The sequence below is a fragment of the Heteronotia binoei genome, chromosome 4 (assembly GCF_032191835.1).
Source record: "Heteronotia binoei isolate CCM8104 ecotype False Entrance Well chromosome 4, APGP_CSIRO_Hbin_v1, whole genome shotgun sequence".
In the NCBI taxonomy this organism is placed as follows: domain Eukaryota; kingdom Metazoa; phylum Chordata; class Lepidosauria; order Squamata; family Gekkonidae; genus Heteronotia; species Heteronotia binoei.
The window spans coordinates 22,346,253-22,365,106 of NC_083226.1; the positions used below are offsets into that span (position 1 = coordinate 22,346,253).

Below are 18,854 nucleotides of genomic sequence, written 5' to 3' on the forward strand. Positions count from 1 at the left end.
GGTGTCCTGATTTTTTTTCCTTGTGGCACAAAATAAACAGAGTCCTCGTTGTACCCATAGCCCATACATAATGTCTGGTTCCGAAGCAATTTGTAATTATTAATGAATTTACCCAGACTAATGCGTTAATGGGCGTTGTCGCGAGGACAGAGAGTGCTTATTTATGTATCTAAGATATTTATAACCTAATTTTCTCCCCCAGCGGGGACACAAAACAGCTTACGACATCGCTCACCCCTCCTCTATTTTATCCTAACAATCACTTTTTGATGGCGGTTAGGCTGATAGATGTGCATCTGGCCTAATTGCCCATGGCATAGCAGGGATTCGAACCTAGTCCCCCCGGATCCTAGGCTAGCACTCAGACCACTAAGCCCCGATACAAACATGATGTGCTGTGAAAATGCGGCTGTTGTAAGCCGCCGTGTCTCGAGGCTGGCTGTGTCCCTAGCAGCTAATTGCGCACAAGCGACGCTGGCTGTAATGCAAAGGAGATTGGCGCTGGCGTTATGGAGAGACCGGCTGTGCAGTTTCCTTCCAATACTGAGTAACCAAGGCCAGGATGCTATGGAGACTGACACAGAGCTGGAGAGTCTGGTGGCCCGTAGAAACGGAATCGTCACGGCCAGGTCTTTTGTAGCAGGAACTCCTTTGCATATTAGGCCACACCTCCCTGATGTAGCCAATCCTTCAAAAGATTACAGGGCCTACAGGAGGATTAGCTACATCGAGGGGGGGGGTGGCCTAATATTCAAAGGAGTTCCCGCTACCAAAAAAGCCCTGGTCACGGCCACCTCTCCATACCAGACCTGTTCTCTGCACCGAAGACAGGCTCTATGTGCTGTATGAGAAGGCTGACTCTGCTGTTGCCCGCAGCTTGGTTCTGGAGGAGGAGGAGGGGGACTAACCTCATGGCTGTGCTGCCTCTAACCCTGGCATGCCTCTCTCTGGCTGGGCTCTCTGTTCCAGAATGTGCACAGGCAGCTCGACCTCCTGGCAGCGGCTTGCGCAGTTGGCGTTGGATGTTGCTTCGGGGCACCTCTTGGAGGCAAGTGCATTTCACCCCTTATTTATACAGTTGACTCTCCCGGCTGAAGAAATCCCTGGCTCGGAAATCTGTATTTTTCAGGACATCTTGCCTGCTTTGGGGCATTGCAGCGGGCCTAGAAACATGTTACAGTTGTAGGGTGGCCAGCCTCCAGGTGGGTGGGGCCTCGAGATCTCCCGTTTTTACAGGTCATCTCCAGCTGGCAGAGATCAGCCCCCCTGGAGAAAATGGCTGCTTTGAAGGGTGGACTCTATGGCATTGGGCCCTGCTGAGACCCCTCCCCTCCCCAAACCCCACCCTTTCCCGGATCCACCTCCAAAGTCTCCAGGTATTTTTCAACACAGACCTGGCAGCTCTAACATGCTGGGATGCTGGCAGCCATGCTCAGATCCTCCTAGGGCTGCCAAGCTCCTGCTGGGGGTGGGGGGCAACCCACCGGCAGGAGCAGACCACCGGGGGAACCCGGTCGCCACAGAGCCCCATAATTGCATGTGCCCTGTGCAATGATATCACCTGGAAGTGCCGTCATCAAACCAGGCACATTGTGCCAGGGATGCTCTGGGATTTGTGGCAAAACTCTATGGAACCATAGAGTTTTTACCATGAATCCTAGAGTGTTGTGCCAGGGACGCGCTAGAATTAGTGACAAAACTCTATGATACCATAGAGTTTTAACAAAAACCCTAGAGTGTCCCAAGTGCGACGTGTCTGGGCAATGATGTCACTTCTGGGTGACATTATCACACCGCACGCACGTCGCACACTCCGGAGAACAGTCTCCTGCTACGGTGGTGGAGCTTCTTGGCAACCCTCGATCCTCCTGATGACACACAGTTATCATGCTCTCTGAAAGATGTGGATTTTTGTCTCGGTCACAGTGAACCAGAATCCTGAAAAAATCAGATTTTCGTGCATCGAGTACAGAGGCTATACGCATGTGCAAAATCTGCACATTGCCCTTTTCAGACACCATGGGAACTGCATATATCAGGAAGAGTGAAGACAGGACACATTCCTGATATGTGCAGGTGGAAGACTCCCAGTATGCGTAATTGTTATGTCTGAAAAGGACTAGATTTAAAAAAAAAAAATCTCATGTAACCGTAGGAGGTGAAGGACAGATCTGTGGAAAATAGGAAGTGATGCAAGGAAAAGAAATCTCAAATGCACAGACAGGAAGTTGGCTTAATTCACCCATGCTGTTGATCCCCACTGTTCGTGTTTTCTTCTTCCTTACCCTTGTAAATCACTGTCCCTATCTTACCTCTGTGGAGAACTGGAGGGGATTCATTTTGAGAAAAAGTTGCTGATGTGTACACAAGTAGTGGGGTGTACCACTTTCTCTTCTGCTTTCCCTCCCCAACTCTTTATCTACATGGCAAATGTTACAAAATGTATTGGAGTTCTGCTGGCTATTCCAAAGTAAGTATAACCTGCTTTAGATTCAGTCCTATTTAAATACTCTATTAAGTGGACTCTATTTTTTGAAAAAAAAAGGGAAACCATTATGGTCAGTTTACTAAGACATCCTTTAGAAACTAATCTGGAATTGGTGATTGCAGACCAAATTGATGAAGTGTACAGTGGACTGTGGGTGTATATGTAGGGGATACAGAAATGATTAGATCTGGCCAGCTTCTTCACTCAATTCACCTTCTGACTACAGCTTCAGCTTTCGTAAATGTGGGTCCTGGGATTCCCTAGCATCGCCTTTTTGGCAGTCAAAGGGGATCCCTCTCTACTTTTTTTACTAGCAGGTAAGGCTGGCCATAGACTGTCTGGCACCCTGGGCAAGGCTAACTTCTAGGGCCCTCCTGCACTGATAACGTCACCAAGTTACATGGGGGGGGGGGATGCCCAATTTTGCGCACCCAAACGGCCGGCGCCCTAGGCAGTTGCCCAGTGGCTGGGCCAGCCCTGCTAGCAGAAAAGCTGGCTGGGTTCCACTGTATGACCAAGAATCTACAGGAGTGTATCACTGTTTTCAGCTGTGTAGTACAGGAGAGTATGCAAGGTGGCTGTCATCTGGGATGGAAACTGATGCTAGCGTATTATACTTGTAAGCGAAAGAATTAGTCATTAAACTGGTGGGTGGATTCTTCATAATACAGCCAAGGACTGAAAATGCGATGATGGCTCTATTCATCCTCTTTTCTTTGATCCAGAGCCGACAACGGCCCCCGGTCTTATGCGAGCCAGTCCTTTTGCCAGTCCCTTCCACGCTACCAAGTACGAATCCCCCAAGCGCTGCAATAAGAAGACAAATGTCAAAAAATTGACTTAGATCCTTGAGCCTTTTAAAGTTTTACTTTAAAGAGTTGACTGATATGGAGCACGGTTTGAAAAGAGAAACCTTTAGTGTCTTCCTGGTGAATTTAAAGGCCAGGACTTGCTTGCTAGGAAATTCAATTACTTCTACCCCCCCTCCCCCCACCTCTCGCCCCATCTTCAGATCCAGTGGTATCCTTACTGTTGATTTTTAAAAAAGAGAGAACACAGTAGAAAATAAATTTGAGTTTTTATAGGGAGATTTGAGCTGTGAGAATTTGAGAGAGAATCCCATCTGAAAACTAATTTTTCTATAAAGAAGCCAGGAGGCTTTCAGAAAGGCACTGATCCCGTCAGTTAAGAACATAAGAGAAGCCATGTTAGATCAGGCCAATGGCCCATCCAGTCCAACACTCTGTGTCACACAGTGGCCAAAAAAAATTATATATATACACACACAGTGGCTAATAGCCACTGATGGACCTCTGCTCCATATTTTTATCTAAACTCCTCTTGAAGGTGGCTATGCTTGTGGCCGGCACCACCTCCTGTGGCAGTGAATTCCACATGTTAATCACCCTTTGGGTGAAGAAGTACTTCCTTTTATCCGTTTTAACCTGTCTGCTCAGCAATTTCATCGAATGTCCACGAGTTCTTGTATTGTGAGAAAGGGAGAAAAGTACTTCTTTCTCTACTTTCTCCATCCCATGCATTATCTTGTAAACCTCTATCATGTCACCCCACAGTCGACGTTTCTCCAAGCTAAAGAGTCCCAAGCGTTTCAACCTTTCTTCATAGGGAAAGTGTTCCAGCCCTTTAATCATTCTAGTTGCCCTTTTCTGGACTTTCTCCAATGCTATGATATCCTTTTTGAGGTGCGGCGACCAGAACTGCACACACTACTCCAAATGAGACCGCACCATCAATTTATACAGGGGCATTATGATACTGGCTGATTTGTTTTCCATTCCGTTCCTAATAATTCCCAGCATGGCGTTGGCCTTTTTTTATTGCAAACGCACACTGTCTTGACATTTTCAGTTCATCCTAGCCTCACAAGTTCATACAGAATTTTTAGCAGAAGCAAGTTAATTTAGCTGTATAAGAATGAACTCCCTTAAGCTTTTACATGGGGCTCTTTTTGAGTAGGAATGCATTTCCGGCTTACTTGGCATCAGGGGTGTGTGGCCTGATATGCAAATGAGTTCCTGCTGGGCTTTTCCTACAAAAAAGCCCTGCGTGAGACAATGGTGACATCAGGGGGTGAGGCCTAATATGCAAATGAATTATTGCTGGGCTTTTCCTACCAAAAAAGCCCTGCTTTTACAGGAGTCAAGATGCACCTTAGCACAAGCATCCATCAAGCCAGAGGGAACATCAAGTGCTGTTCCGAGTCCAACGGAGAAGGAGAAAAATGAGATCATTGAAAATAAAAATAAACAAACATCAACGTATCAGGAGCTGTTTGCTACTTCGTCTCCCCCTTTCCATTGTGACGTGACCTTTGGCAATGGCTTCACACTAAGGCTCTCCAAGGTCTTGTAGCTAATGAGTTGTGGAGTGCCCTTGAGGTTTGATAGCTATCCAAACAAACTGCCAGATAAATAATGTGTCATCAGCCTCCAATCAAGAGTGAAGCTTCCCCTTTCCAAAGGAAACGAACAGTGGGATACGGGCCAGATATCGTGTCTGTGTGACAGAAAGGGCCTTGACGCTTCAGAGCCAATCCCTGTCTTCGCCTCTCTTCCTGCCTCAACCCAATTCGGGAACAATACCTTTGGGAAATCTTGCTTCAGAATGAAAAGAATCCACATAGATTTGGCAGGTTATAAACTCCGTGGGCTGAATTCTACTAGCTTTTCCAATGTATTTTGCTTGATTTTCCTCTTCTCTGCATCTTCCCCCATGGCTTTTTTTTTTTTCTGCACAGGTTCCAGAGTTCTTTGCTGGTGTTTCCTCTTAAATGAGCTAGTGTGAGCTAGCTCAGAGGTTTTTAGCCTCTGGCTCACACATTTTTGTCTTGGCTCAGGAAGGATGGCTCCAGAGCAAACTAATTTATTCAGTAGCTCACTATTTTAATGTCTAGCTCACAAAGTGGAATTTTTGATCACAAGATTCCACCGCTTAGAGGGAACATTGTTCCTGGAATAACCTTTTCACTGGTCAAATGGTTCCCTTCCTACCTTTCATCAGCAGAAATTTGCCAGAATCCCATCTTGCATTTTTAACTTCTAAAATCCTGTATCTGTCCCCAAATACTAGATTCTAGAGGTCAGAAATGTATAGACTTTTTCCCTTCAAATTCTGTACACACAGAGGGTTAAAATGTGGGAGCTTTTGAATACATAACCCCCCATTTGACTTTTTATTGGGGTGCAGCTCTGGGAGGATTGAACCTCTGGATATTTCTGAATACCTGGTTTGTGTCTAACTTCCCCCACAGGCGTTCTAAAAAAATCAGGAAAACCGTTGTACAATTAGTATGCAATGTCTCTTAGGCTGCATTACCCCATACAAAATTTCTACAGACATCACTTCTCTATAGGACACTGTGAGTCATTGCAGGTAGATTACTAGATGTGACCAAGTTAAAAAAAAGAAAAAGTAGTCCCCTGTGCATGCGCCAGTCGTTTCCGACTGGGGTGACATCCACGATGTTTTCACAGCAGACTTTTAACGGGGTGGTTTGCCATTGCCTTCCCCAGTCATCTACACTTTCCCCCCAGCAAGCTGGGTACTCATTTGACCGACCTCGGAAGGATGGAAGGTGGAGTCAACCTCAAGCCGGCTACCTGAACCCAGCTTCCGCTGGGATCGAACTCAGGTCGTGAGCAGAGCTTGGACTGCAGTACTGCAGCTTTACCCCTCTGTGCCTCAGGGCTCCTAAATTATATGCCAAGTTACACTCATGCAGATTGCTCCTAAGTTACATTCCAAGTTACACTCATGCAGATTGCTGGTGGTAACTTCTTGACAGGATTTGTTTCTTTGGGGGGGCATTGGGGGGATGCTAATTTAATTAAAGAAGCATAAACCTCACAGCCCCGGTCTAGTTTTGGCCCTGCCTGACAGAGTTGATGCTGTTGAGAAATTGTTTCTCTGTTTCTCCACAGCATTGTGGTGCAATCATGCACCTGCTGGGGTTTCCTCAACTTTTGCTCTGCGTTCTCAAACCTGCTTTGCAGCAAAGTTTTAGGAAAGATGGTAGTAAAGCATGGATACTGGCCATGTAGGTGGGAAAGTTCATGGGAGGAGGGGTTTAAAAAAAAATCAGTAAACGGAATATTTTGATATCAATAGAATGTTATAACAATATGTGTAATGGGTTCTGTGAGTTTTAAAGTGTCTAGCCCTTTCTGTCGCAGACATATAAGAAAAAAGGCAGAGGGATGCCAGTCCCTGGGGGGCGTGTGATCCTCCCGTTTTGGGGGCTTCCCCCTGAGAGCCAGTTTGGTGTAGTGGTTAAGCGTGCAGACTCTTACCTGGGAGAACCGGGTTTGATTCCCCACTCCTCCACTTGCACCTGCTGGAGTGGCCTTGGGTCAGCCATAGCTATCGCAGGAGTTGTCCTTGAAAGGGCAGCTGCTGTGAGAGCCCTCTCAGCCCCATCTACCTCACAGGGTGTCTGTTGTGGGGGAGGAAGATAAAGGAGATTGTGAGCCACTCTGAGATTCAGAGTGGAGGGCAGGATATAAATCCAATATCTTCTTCTTCCGATGCCAGCCAATTGGTGGGTGGGGGGAGCCCCATGCTGAACAGTCCTCCATGATCCCATGGGCACCATGCACACCTTCCCACCCCCAGCTTCAGGGCAAGCGTGCAAGGCGCCCACTCTTTTCAAGTGGGGTCCCCTGCTGTTGCCCTCCAAGCCCCCTGATCTTGGGACTTGGAGAACAGGAACAATCAGAGCCCACTCCTCTCTCCCCCCCCCCTGTTTAAAGGGAAGGTCCCTTTAAATGGTTGGGGAAAGTGAGGGGGGGGATATGCATTCCCAGTGCGATGATGTCATTCTGCATGATGTGATTGTGTTGAGGAGGGCCCCTCCCCCTTCCAGAATGCCCTCCAAATACCCCCACTGGGGAGAAGTTGGGACGTAGCAACCCTAAGCATATCTCCATGAAATAAGGCAGGGGTGGCCAACGGTAGCTCTCCAGATGTCTTTTGCCTACAGCTCCCATCAGCCCCAGCCATTGGCCATGCTGGCTGGGGCTGATGGGAGCTGTAGGCAAAAAACATCTGGAGAGCTACCGTTGGCCACCCCTGAAATAAGGGGTTGGAGACTTCTTTTTATAAACATGACAGCTGAGAATCTGGAGAACCCTATTGCATGTAGTGTTATAAAGCTGCTATGTATGTGAACTACTATGGATATCAATGGTGTTCCTGCCTGGCTCATTGGAGCCTGGAGGACTGAGCTTGGGGGACTTGGGAACAATGGGCAGCAGGATCCAAATCCCTGCTGCCCTGCACCAATCACGGCCCCCCTGCTGGTTTGAGTGATCCAATAACGTACTTCTGCGGGAACTCAGGGTTGTCTATAGTTGGCCCCGTTAGGCTAGCTCTCCAGTCTTTGTAGAGCAGCCACCGACCATACTGTATCTAATAAAGAGCTGATTATCACTACCACCTCGCCTCTTCAATGCATTGAACCTACTATATTATAGCTGCACTGATATAAAATCAATGATTGCTGATTTTTAAGGGAGGGGGGAAGCCCCAGAGGACTGGGAATAGGGATATGACTGCTTCTGGCAGATAGGGTGAAGGAAATGATTGGAAAACTTGGCTTTGTGGAAGCCCTGCTGCTGTTGTGCTGTACTGGCAGCTGCATGAGGAATGGGGAAAACCAAGCAAGGTCGTCCCCAGGTGGAAGCTTCCTAAGAGATGAGCCGTTCATTGTGAAGTTGTTTCAGAATTTAGTCTCCTCGAGGAGCTTGTATGCAAGGGAGACATGAGAAGGAAACTCCAGGCGCAGAAACTTGCAGTTCTCATTTTGTGGCAGGAGCTTCTTTGCATATTAGGCCCCACTCCCCTGATGCAGCCAATCCTGCAAGAGCTTACAAGGCTCGTTGTACAAGGCCTACTGTAAGCTCCAGGAGGATTGGCTACATCAGGGGGTGTGGCCTAAAATGCAAAGGAGTTTCTGCTACAAAATGAACCCTGGGGATAAACAAGATATAAGCTTAACCGGTACCACAATAAGGGTACAAAATGATCCAGTATTTTCTGGATCAGGCAGATTGTGCGCTACAAAGTCCATATCCATCTATCATCAAAGGCCTCTGGTTTCCAGTTCTGTCACTTACTTTTCTTTCTTCCTGTTTTCCATGTCTCATTTTGTGTGTGTGTCTCTCTCTCTTCCTCCCTGTCTTTCTCTCTCTCATGTCTCTTCCCCTAGTAGCAGCCATATTATTACACAGATGTCCTGACTGTGGGATGCGCCGTCGGGGTTGGCTGTTGTTTCGGGACTCCACTCGGAGGCAAGTGGCAGCTGATCTCCATCCAGCTTTTCCTAGAAGATTTGTGTCCTCTCTTCTTCCCCCCATCCCCATCCACAGCACACAGCCTAACCCTCCACTATTTAAATTTGTAGCATACAGTTGTGGCTGGCCTCCCCGGCTGTATTGTGCTTTTGGTTGTTGTTGTTGTTGGAGCAGGTAGAGTGACCCAGCACAGTGGATTCATCAAACAACTGTTCAACTGGAAAGGTCAGGGCATGTGTTACTCTAGTGCAGGGGTGTCTAACGGGCAGCCCAGGGGCTGAATCAGCCCCCAGAGGGCTCCTATCAGGCCCCCAAGCAACTGGCTGTCATCTGCTTCCTTTCCCCCTCTCTCTTGTTTCCTTCTGCATCACAGCTTGCTTTGCCAGGCTTACTCATTCGCACAGGTGTTACAGAGAAAAGCTTCTATTTTCTCCATTTGCTGAGGCTCCTCCCTTGGGGAGGAGGGGATAGCTTACTTTGCCAAGTGTTCTCAGCCACACAGCAGAGCTACTGAGCTAAGCCTCTCTTCCTTCTATTGGCTGAAGCTCCTCCCCCTCCTGGTCCCCTGTGGAAATAAGAAAGAGCCAGAGCTTCCTTTACCCAGTTCCCTGGATCCCGTGGGAGATACAAAGAAAGCACCTTTAAGAGTTCTAATGTTCTAATCATTTATTTTTTTTAAAAAACCCTTTAATTGTGTTTGTCTGTGCCCTTTATAAAGTTTATATCTCTGCTACCTGGCATTACATTTTATGACACACATGGCCCAACCCGACATGGTCTCATTTACGTCAGATTTGACCCCCGTAACAATTTCCTTTCCTTCCCACTGTGGCCTCATCTCTGAACTGGAGGGCAGTGTTCTTTTGGAGCGAGAGAGGAACCCAAACTCTTTCTTTAAACCTGCCCTTTTCTAAACTATGTGGAGGCGAAACCTTGATGGAATGCAAGATGCGTGGGTGGGGGGAGGGGTAGGCTATTGTCACAGACGGATGAGAACATCTCTGTCCCCCTCTAGGTGTTCTCTTCAGCATCGAAGTGACCTCCACCTACTTTGCGGTCCGAAACTACTGGCGCGGGTTCTTTGCAGCCACATTCAGCGCCTTTGTTTTCCGAGTTTTTGCTGTCTGGAACAAAGATGCAGGTAGGGTGAGATCGCTTCCCAGCCCCTGCTGCAACTATTGCCCTTCCTCAGGACTTTCTTTGTAGAAAAAGCCCAGCAGGACCTCATTTGCATATTAGGCCACACCCCTGGCATCAAGCCAGCCGGGACTGTGTTCCTGCTCAAAAAAAGCCCCGCCCTTCCTACATTTCCTTTGTGCAGGACTTCTGTGTGGCTAGGGGGGGCAGGATCCAATGAATTCATTGACTGCCTTTGATTGGTGTGAGCAACATACTCCCTGAGTCTTTCCCCAGTCCCTTATTGTGGTACCAGTTAAGCTTATATCTTGTTTATCCCCAGGGGTCATTTCATAGAAAAAGAGGTCCTGGAGCTCATTAGCACAACTAATTTGCATATGCCACACACCCCTGACATCACCGGAAAGTGTACTAAATTATATCAGCTCAGCATCTACCTCACAATGCGTCTCGAATTATAATTGTCATAATAAAACTTTACTCCCATCATACTTTTTAAATTACTTTCTCCTATGTGGCCACAGTGGCATGAGGGAGATTTCCATCTTTCTGCTTTATATCTTTTGGTTATTTTCCCATTTTTTTTTTTGCGGGGGGAAATATTAGAAAGTTTGTGAAAGCTTATAGTTCAGTAAAATTTTCACAGGGGGTATAAACAATGGAGGCCAGAAGTAAAATTTTTTTTGGGGGGGGGGGGTGAGACGAAAGAAAGAAAGAAAGAAAGAAAGAAAGAAAGAAAGAAAGAAAGAAAGAAAGAAAGAAAGAAAGAAAGAAAGAAAGAACAATAAAATTGTGAGGTTCTGGAGCTCTGCTCCTGCGAGCTTCTGCCCAAAACGAGGCCTGCTCACCACTAGTGATGAGGGAACCAGTTTTTCAGTGGGTTGTTTACATGTTTATCAGCGGCTGTTTAGCAAGTTGCTTCCTCACATCCCTTCCTGAAAACGCAGCACAAGCAGTCTTTCGCATTTGCATGTCCTCACACAACTCAGCTGAGTTTGACTTCCCTTCTTTCTTTGAGCTGATCTCCTTGGTAGACAAATGTTCAAACAGACACTTCAATCCAGTTTGGTGTAGCGGTGAAGTGAGCAGACTCTTATCTAGGAGAACCGGGTTTGATTCCCCACTCCTCCACTTGCAGCTGCTGGAATGGCCTTGGGTCAGCCATAGCTCTTTCGTAGGAGTTGTCCTTGAAAGGGCAGCTTCTGGGAGAGCTCTCTCAGCCCCATCCACCTCACAGGGTGTCTGTTGTGGGGGGAGAAGATATAGGAGATTGTAAGCCACTCTGAGTCTCTGATTCAGAGAGAAGGGCGGGGTATAAATCTGCAATCTTCTTCAGTCAGCCACACACCATGTGAGTCAATCAGAAATGCGGTGTTTATTTATTATTTTTTTTAAGAACCTACTGTGTGGTATTCTTCTAAATAATCAGACCTTTATGGCTGCCCATCTGTTTGGATTGGTAGCATTTTTGTATACATACAAATTTTTTTTTGAAAAAACCTGATATGAACCTGCTTAGCAGGGATAGAGCCATTCACTGTCAAACCAAACAGACCCAGTGATCAACACAGTCAAACAAGACAAATTTGATCATTGAACACGTTCAGTGTGAAATTCACAGCTTCCCTAGTCCCTTGTGGGATATTCCTATGCAGAGTTACTCTAGTTGAAGCCTCTTTACTCTAACACATTTAGCCACCTATGTGGCAGTCAACAGCTTTCTTCAAGAAGTTTTCATTCAGGAGATTCTTGCTTTTCAGAGATATCTGTTTTTAACCTTGCTGGTTGGTCTTTTGATTGTAATAAACCTGATTTGCTTTGCTTAGTGAATGGGAAGCCTTCATGGGATAGAACAGGGGTGTCAAACATGTGGTCCAGGGGCCGAATCAGGCCCCCGAAGGGCTCCAATCAGGCCCCAGAGCAACCGGCTGTCATCTGTTTCCTCCTCTCTATATCTTGCTTCCTTCTGCATAAGTTTGCTTTGCAATGCTTGCTCAATCGCACAGGAGCTACAGAGCAGAGCTTCTAATTTCTCAATTGGCTAAGGCTCCTTCCTTGAGGAGGAACTTGTTTTTCCAGACTCTCTTAATAGCACAGGAGAGCTACTGAGCCAAGTCTCATGTCCTTCTATTGGCTGAGGCTCCTCCCCCTCCTGGTCCCCTGGGGAAGACAGGAAAGAGCCGGAGCTTCCTTTGTCGAGTTCCCTGGATCCCATGGGAGAAATACAAAGAAAACATCTTTAAGACCAATGAGTGCTAACATTTTAAGCATGTTTTAATTGTGTTAATTTATAAAGTTTGTATCTCTGCCACCTAATCTTACATAGGTACACACATGGCCTGGCCCAACATGGCTCGGCCCAACCAGATGTCATTTATGTCAGATCCAGCCCTCATAACAAATGAACAAAGCAGGAGTCAAGTCACCCTTAAGACCACAAAGTTTTATTCAGAACGTAAGCTTTCGTGTGCTCTAAGCACACTTCATCTGATGAGGAATCAGGTACAATAACTGGTAGGCAGTGGTTTAGAATGCAAAATGGTACAAATGTAAGATCCAATGATAGAACAGTAAAATTAACAAATCGAGCAAACCTTTGATCTGGATAGCATGAATATGAGAAAGCAATAAAACAGTAATATGTCAAAATGTGAGAATGTAAAGCTTGGTACTTCTAGTTTACAGGCCTGGTCTCCATTCTGATCTATTAATGTGCTGCTTGGAGTTACTGGATGTGGAATTTATACATGTCGCTCCACCTAAACTTTTGGTATACAAACTTGATTGCTGCTTTGCACTAACAGATGGCTTTAAGCAAATGAATTGAACCGAACTGAACTTTGGTGTTTACAGTGCTGCTGCATTTCATATAAATAGCAAGAAAGAGAGAATTTCAAAAGCAATTTAAAGGCCATGTGTGAAAATGCTATTAGACATTTCCTTGCCTGAAGAGAAAAGCTTAAATGACCGCTCCTTCCTCTGGACTGCAGTTATTATGTATGCGGACCAAAGTGAAGACTATTGTGTGTGTTCCTGCCTGGCTTATTGGAGCCATAAGGACTGAGCTTGGGGACTCTGGAACAATGGGCAGCAGGATCCAAATCCCTGCTGCCCTGCTCCAATCAGGGCCCCCTGCAGTTTGAATGATCCAACGGCGTGCTAGCGCGGGAACCTTGAACTGTATATAAGTTGGCCTCGTTGGCCCAGTTCCCCAGTCCTTTTAGTGCAGCCCTATTCTTGCTGTACTTAATAAACTGCTATGATCACTACCACCTCGCCTCTTCCTTGCGTTGAACCCACTATATTATAGCAGTCCTCTCTCTCTCTCTCCCTCTCCCCCCAAAGATGGAGTTTGGAAGCAGGAAACCCCCCCCCCGCCCCCCGGAAATGTGTTGTCTGAACAAACTTCATCAGAGGCGAAGTTGGGACTCCCAAGGACTACCCATTCAAGAAACCCAGCTTTTATCTTGGTGCATGGTTCGCCAGTGCCAAACCGTTCCTTTCCCACCCCCGACCCCCAACATCATTTTCTGGGTTTTGAATTTGGTCGTAACACTCCTGGACTGGCACTGTAAGGGAAATTGTTAAAAAAAAAACCCCACCCTTTAATTAATTATTTTTAATTAATTAGTAATGCCTTGAGACCCATAAGAGATCAGGTCCCTTCCTTAAGGGAATGCATTGTTAGAGAAGGAATCTAGAGATAATACCATGTAAAATTGGGAGGAAAATCTATTTAAATTGGGGAAAATACTGTATATCTAATAGCGACTTGTGGTCGCTACAATATCTAAAAAGGTAAAGGTAGTCCCCTGTGCAAGCACCAGTCATTTCCGACTCTGGGGTGACGTTGCTTTCACAACGTTTTCATGGCAGACTTTTTACGGGGTGGTTTGCCATTGCCTTCCCCAGTCATCTACACTTTCCCCCCCAGCAAGCTGGGTACTCATTTTACCAACCTCGGAAGAATGGAAGGCTGAGTCAACCTGGAGCCAGCTACCTGAACCCAGCTTCTGCTGGGATCAGGTCGTGAACATAGCCTTACCATAGTACTGCAGCCTAACCACTCTGCGCCATGGGGCTCTACCAATATCTCAACTGGCAGATCGGGGCCACATCAATGCTAACATTTTCCCTGCAAACTCAAGGGAACCCCAGGTTTGCAGAAATATCTGAATCCTTTAAAAGTACATTGTGGAGTCCAACACATGGATGCCACCACCGTTTTATGAGATTTAAAAATGAAGTTAGGACTGAGGCATTTGAAAATGGTGTTGCCATCCATGGGTCAGGCCCGTGGACATCTAGTTTGACCCTAAATTGGTAACTGGTGGATCTTTTTCCTATCTGGCTACTGATGATTTCCATCTGTCTGCTTTGTATGTTTGGTTATTTCCCCTTTTTGTGCGTGTGGGGAAAAATATTAGAAAGTTTGTCAAATCTTAGTGTTTAGTAAAATTCTCACAGGGGTTTTGAACAACGGAGCCCAGCAGCATGTTTTTTTTTTTTGGGGGGGGGGTGTGGAGAGAAAGAAAGAGCACAATAAAATGTAGAGGTTCCGGAGCTCTGCTTCTATGAGCTCCTGTCCAAAAAATGAGGCCTGGTTCTCTGGGCCATCATGACCCCTTGTGGCTAAGTTTGTCATGTCTCCTCCTATAGTGGAAGTCTGCCTATTGGTAAGCTCCATTGCCCAGGGGGGGAATAATGAAGAAGAAGAAGAAGATATTGGATTTATATCCCGCTCTCCACTCCAAAGAGTCTCAGAGCGGCTCACAATCTCCTTTACCTTCCTCCCCCACAACAGACACCCTGTGAGGTGGGTGGGGCTGAAGAGGGCTCTCACAGCAGCTGCCCTTTCAAGGACAACCTCTGCCAGAGCTATGGCTGACCCAAGGCCATTCCAGCAGGTGCAAGTGGAGGAGTGGGGAATCAAACCCGGTTCTCCCAGATAAGAGTCCGCACACTTAACCACTACACCAAACTGCTGTACAATTCACTATATCACTTCACTATATCAATTCACTATATCACTTCCAGGTACAACCTAGAAGTGACAAAGGGCAGTTCTAGGAATTTAGGAAAGTCTATGGTAAAACCAGTTTTCAGTGTTTCCTAGATCTACCCTTTGTTATTCTTGGATACAACCTGGATGTCACTGATATTGCACTTCCCCCCTCCCCTGCGTCCCTGCTCCAGCCCCCACATGAACATATGAAGCTGCCTTATACTGAATCAGACCCTTGGTCCATCAAAGTCAGTATTATCTACTCAGACTGGCAGCGGCTCTCCAGGGTCTCAAGCTGAGGTCTCAAGCCTCGGCGGGGAGGGCGGGATATAAAAATAAAATATTATTATTATTATTATTATTATTATTATTATTATTATTATTATTATTATTCATGCCTATTTGCCTGGGCCCTTTTTAGTTGGAGATGCTGGGGATTGAACCTGGGACCTTCTGCTTACCAAGCAGATGCTCTACCACTAAGCCACTGTCCCTCCCACTGTCCCTCCTGCCAGTTTCCAGCCTCAGTCTGGAAACCCTACTTTGTGGCCCTTTCAGTCTCCTTATGCAAAGCTGCCAGCCAACCGTACACAGATACATGCATACATTTGACTTGATCGTTAGTGTAATTTGATTTGTAAACTAAATTAATCTTACTTGTAAGCGGAGGCTGGATCACCCTGTCCTCCTTCTCTACTGGAAGGCAGAAAATAGCATTCTAACAAGCATTAAATCAAACAGCGTTGATATATTTATATCCTGCCTTTCTCCCAAGACTCTAGGTGACTAACAGAATGCCCATATGGTAGAAAAAAAATACAACAAAATTATAAAAAACAGATGTCACCAACATCACTGTAGACGCACCTCACCAATAAGAAATTGTTCCATTGATTATGCACTACTCAGTCACCGTAAAAAAAAAAACCTCAGCAAAGACTCTGCATGCCTTCCTAAAAATAGGCCATGAAGATGACCTCTGAACCTCTTCTGGAAGGCCATTCCAGGGAGCCAGTCCCATGACCCATAAATACCTAGACTGAGCAGAGAAGACAGGAGCAACTCGGTGTGAAAACATGATGACTAAAAGCTGTCCAGAGGAGCCCCGTGCTGCAGAGTGGTAAAGCTGCAGTACTGCAGTCTGAGCTCTCTGCTCACAACCTGAGTTTGATCCCGGCAGAAGCTGGGTTCAGGTAGCTGGCTCAGGTTGACTCAGCCTTCCATCCTTCCAAGGTCGGTAAAATGAGTACCCAGCTTGCTGGGGGGAAAGCGTAGATGACTGGGGAAGGCGATGGCAAACCACCCCGTAAAAAGTCTGCCGTGAAAACGTTGTGATGCGATGTCACCCCAGAGTCGGAAACGACTGGTGCTTGCACAGGGGACTACCTTTACCTTTTTAATAGCTGTCCAGAGGTACACAGTTCATGCACAGGTTAATTAGAGGCGCACGGGATGTGGGCACACAGGATGTGCACATGATGCCGACCTAGTGTCACGACTCGGGGGGTATTACCAATTGCTGCCACCACTCTGGGTTAAGGTCTCCCTTGAGAAGGCCCAGAGTCCCCTCCCAAGCCCTTCAGGCCTCCTCTAGATTAGGCCAAATAATAGGCGTGAGGACCAGGCAGAGTGAACAACAACAACAAAAAGGTTTATTTCAGTGCAATATAAATTAACAAGGTGCATTAACCAGTAAAAGGGTGAAGGGAAAATAAACAAATGCTCTAACACGTCTATCTATACACTCCCTACCTAATACCAACACTCACCTCTTGCCTTGGATGAGGGAGCTTTCCCCTGCTAAAAGCTCTCTAAGCACAGCTGACCTCCAGCTCAACCTTCCAGGGAAAGAACAGCCCCTTCCTGGGCTTGGCCCTTTTATCTTCTCCTCCCAGGCCCCACCCCTCTCTGGGCCAGTTTCCCTCCAAAACCTGGCCACCCAATCAGAGGGACAGAAGGGATCCTGGGAGATGTAGGCTTTCCCCAGTAACTCCTAAGCATGCTTCCCTGGGGCCTGCAGGCCTCACCAGGCCCAGGATCATGACACCTAGATTCACATCTTGTGTTACATTCAGACACACCAACTAATCTAGCACTAGGTCAGCAAGATTTTTGTCCAAGCGAGGTGTCCTACTTATCATACAGAACTCTTCTTTTTTGTCAGAGCTTGCTCCAGGACTGAAAACATCTGTCTTCGTAATTATTCCATCTGCCTCTCGCTTCCTCAGTGCAATTAGGAAGACATCGTCATCTTCGTACCAGATCGCATGCCTTGCGCATATACATGGAAGGATTTCAAAATAATTTAGTTCTGTGTACTTCTGGGCAATGCAGAAATTTAAACAAAAGCAACAACTAAATGATGAGTGTGAAGAAATGCATTTTTTTCCCCCTTTGGGGCTTTGAAATGAACGGAAGTCTTCACTCTGAGTTTTAGAAGTTTTTTCTCCCCTTCTTCTCTCTGAACAGAGAACAGGCAGGAAGGGGGAAGTCAGGGGAAGGGGGAAGTCAGTTCAATTCCTTTCGAGACTACATTCATACAAATGCTAATAGGTCTAGACCGGGATGGCCAAACTGCGACTTGGGAACCACATGTGGCTCTTTCCCACATATTGTGTGGCTCTCAAAGCCCCCGTCACTTCATTGATTGGCTTGGAGAAGGCATTTGTCACTTTAAATCATTTCTCCATGCCAAGCCAGCTGGCAGCTTGGCGAATACAATTAAAATTGCTTTCTTTTCTCCTCTCCTTCCCCATCTATTTTCTTCCCTCCCTCCCTTCACTCAAACATCTGATGTTCATGTCTTGTGGTTCTCAGACATCTAGCGTTTATTTTATGTGGATCTTATATTAAGCAACTTTGGCCAACCTTGGTCTAGACAATGGGATGGTCAATGCTAATAGGCCCAGACCATGAGTGCTTTTCCTTGATGTTTTACTTTTAGTATTGCGTCGCAAAATCCCACCACTCTCCCACCTTTCCATTTTAAACAAAGTATCACAAGAGTTTTAAGCACATTTGTATTTTATGTTTAAAAAAATAATATATTTAGTTGTGCTTGCCTGTGTCCATTATAAAGTCTATATCTTCACTATCTGGCATTACATTTTAGGACATGCATGGCTTGGCCCCACGAAGTCCCATTAATGTCAGACCCAGTCCTCCTAACAAATGAGTTTGACACTCCTGGTCTAGAGTATCTCTGTTTGTCCCATCGCTGCTTAAAGACTGCCAGTGAGGGGGAGCTCACTACCTCCCTAGGGAGCTGATTCCACTGTTGGACAACTCCAGAGAGGCTGAAGGCCACAGCAGATACCATGTTTGCCATCCCAGGATTTCCACCCAATTTCTTCATCTATCTAGCACCATGGACAGCACCCCAAAGGTGAACGGGTCCATCCTTCGCTTCACTTCACACAGTCTGCTTTTTATCACCCTCCACTGTGGTTTCAGCCCAGTTCAACACTGACTAACAAACACAGACACCAATTTGTGATTCTTTTGTTCTGCGAAAAACATTCCCATGACTCTACATACCAACACACTGCCCACTTTTTCTATATTTAGGACTGCTTGCCATTCCATTTTTGTCTGCTGAAGTCTGCTTAGAGCATACGAAAGCTTACATTCTGAATAAAACTTAGTTGGTCTTAAAGGTGCTACTTGTCTACTGCTTTGTTCCATCCTTCTGGCCTGTTCCGGCAAGATGGCTGGATATGACTTTCAGACCAACTAGAAGAGCAAGATTCCATCTTATCCTGGAATAAGGTCTTAAAGGTGCTGCTGGACTCGAATCTTGATCTTCTGCAGACCAAATGCAACTCACCTGAGACTACCTGGAGTACTCCAGCAGACCCCAGAAGTCTTAGGATCCCTTTCCGAGAATAGCACTCAGGACACCGCCTTAGCTTGA

The 18,854-nt window shown here is 46.3% G+C and overlaps 1 protein-coding gene across 1 annotated transcript in view; it reads left to right on the forward strand.

Moving 5' to 3' along the window:
• Nucleotides 1-18,854, forward strand: part of CLCN1 (chloride voltage-gated channel 1) — a 104,867-nt gene that overhangs the window by 49,292 nt on the left and 36,721 nt on the right. Inside the window, exons 7-8 of the mRNA XM_060236930.1 lie at nucleotides 970-1,048; nucleotides 9,815-9,940. Of these exons, the coding sequence (XP_060092913.1) occupies nucleotides 970-1,048; nucleotides 9,815-9,940 (205 nt within the window). The remainder of the gene's footprint in view (nucleotides 1-969; nucleotides 1,049-9,814; nucleotides 9,941-18,854) is intronic.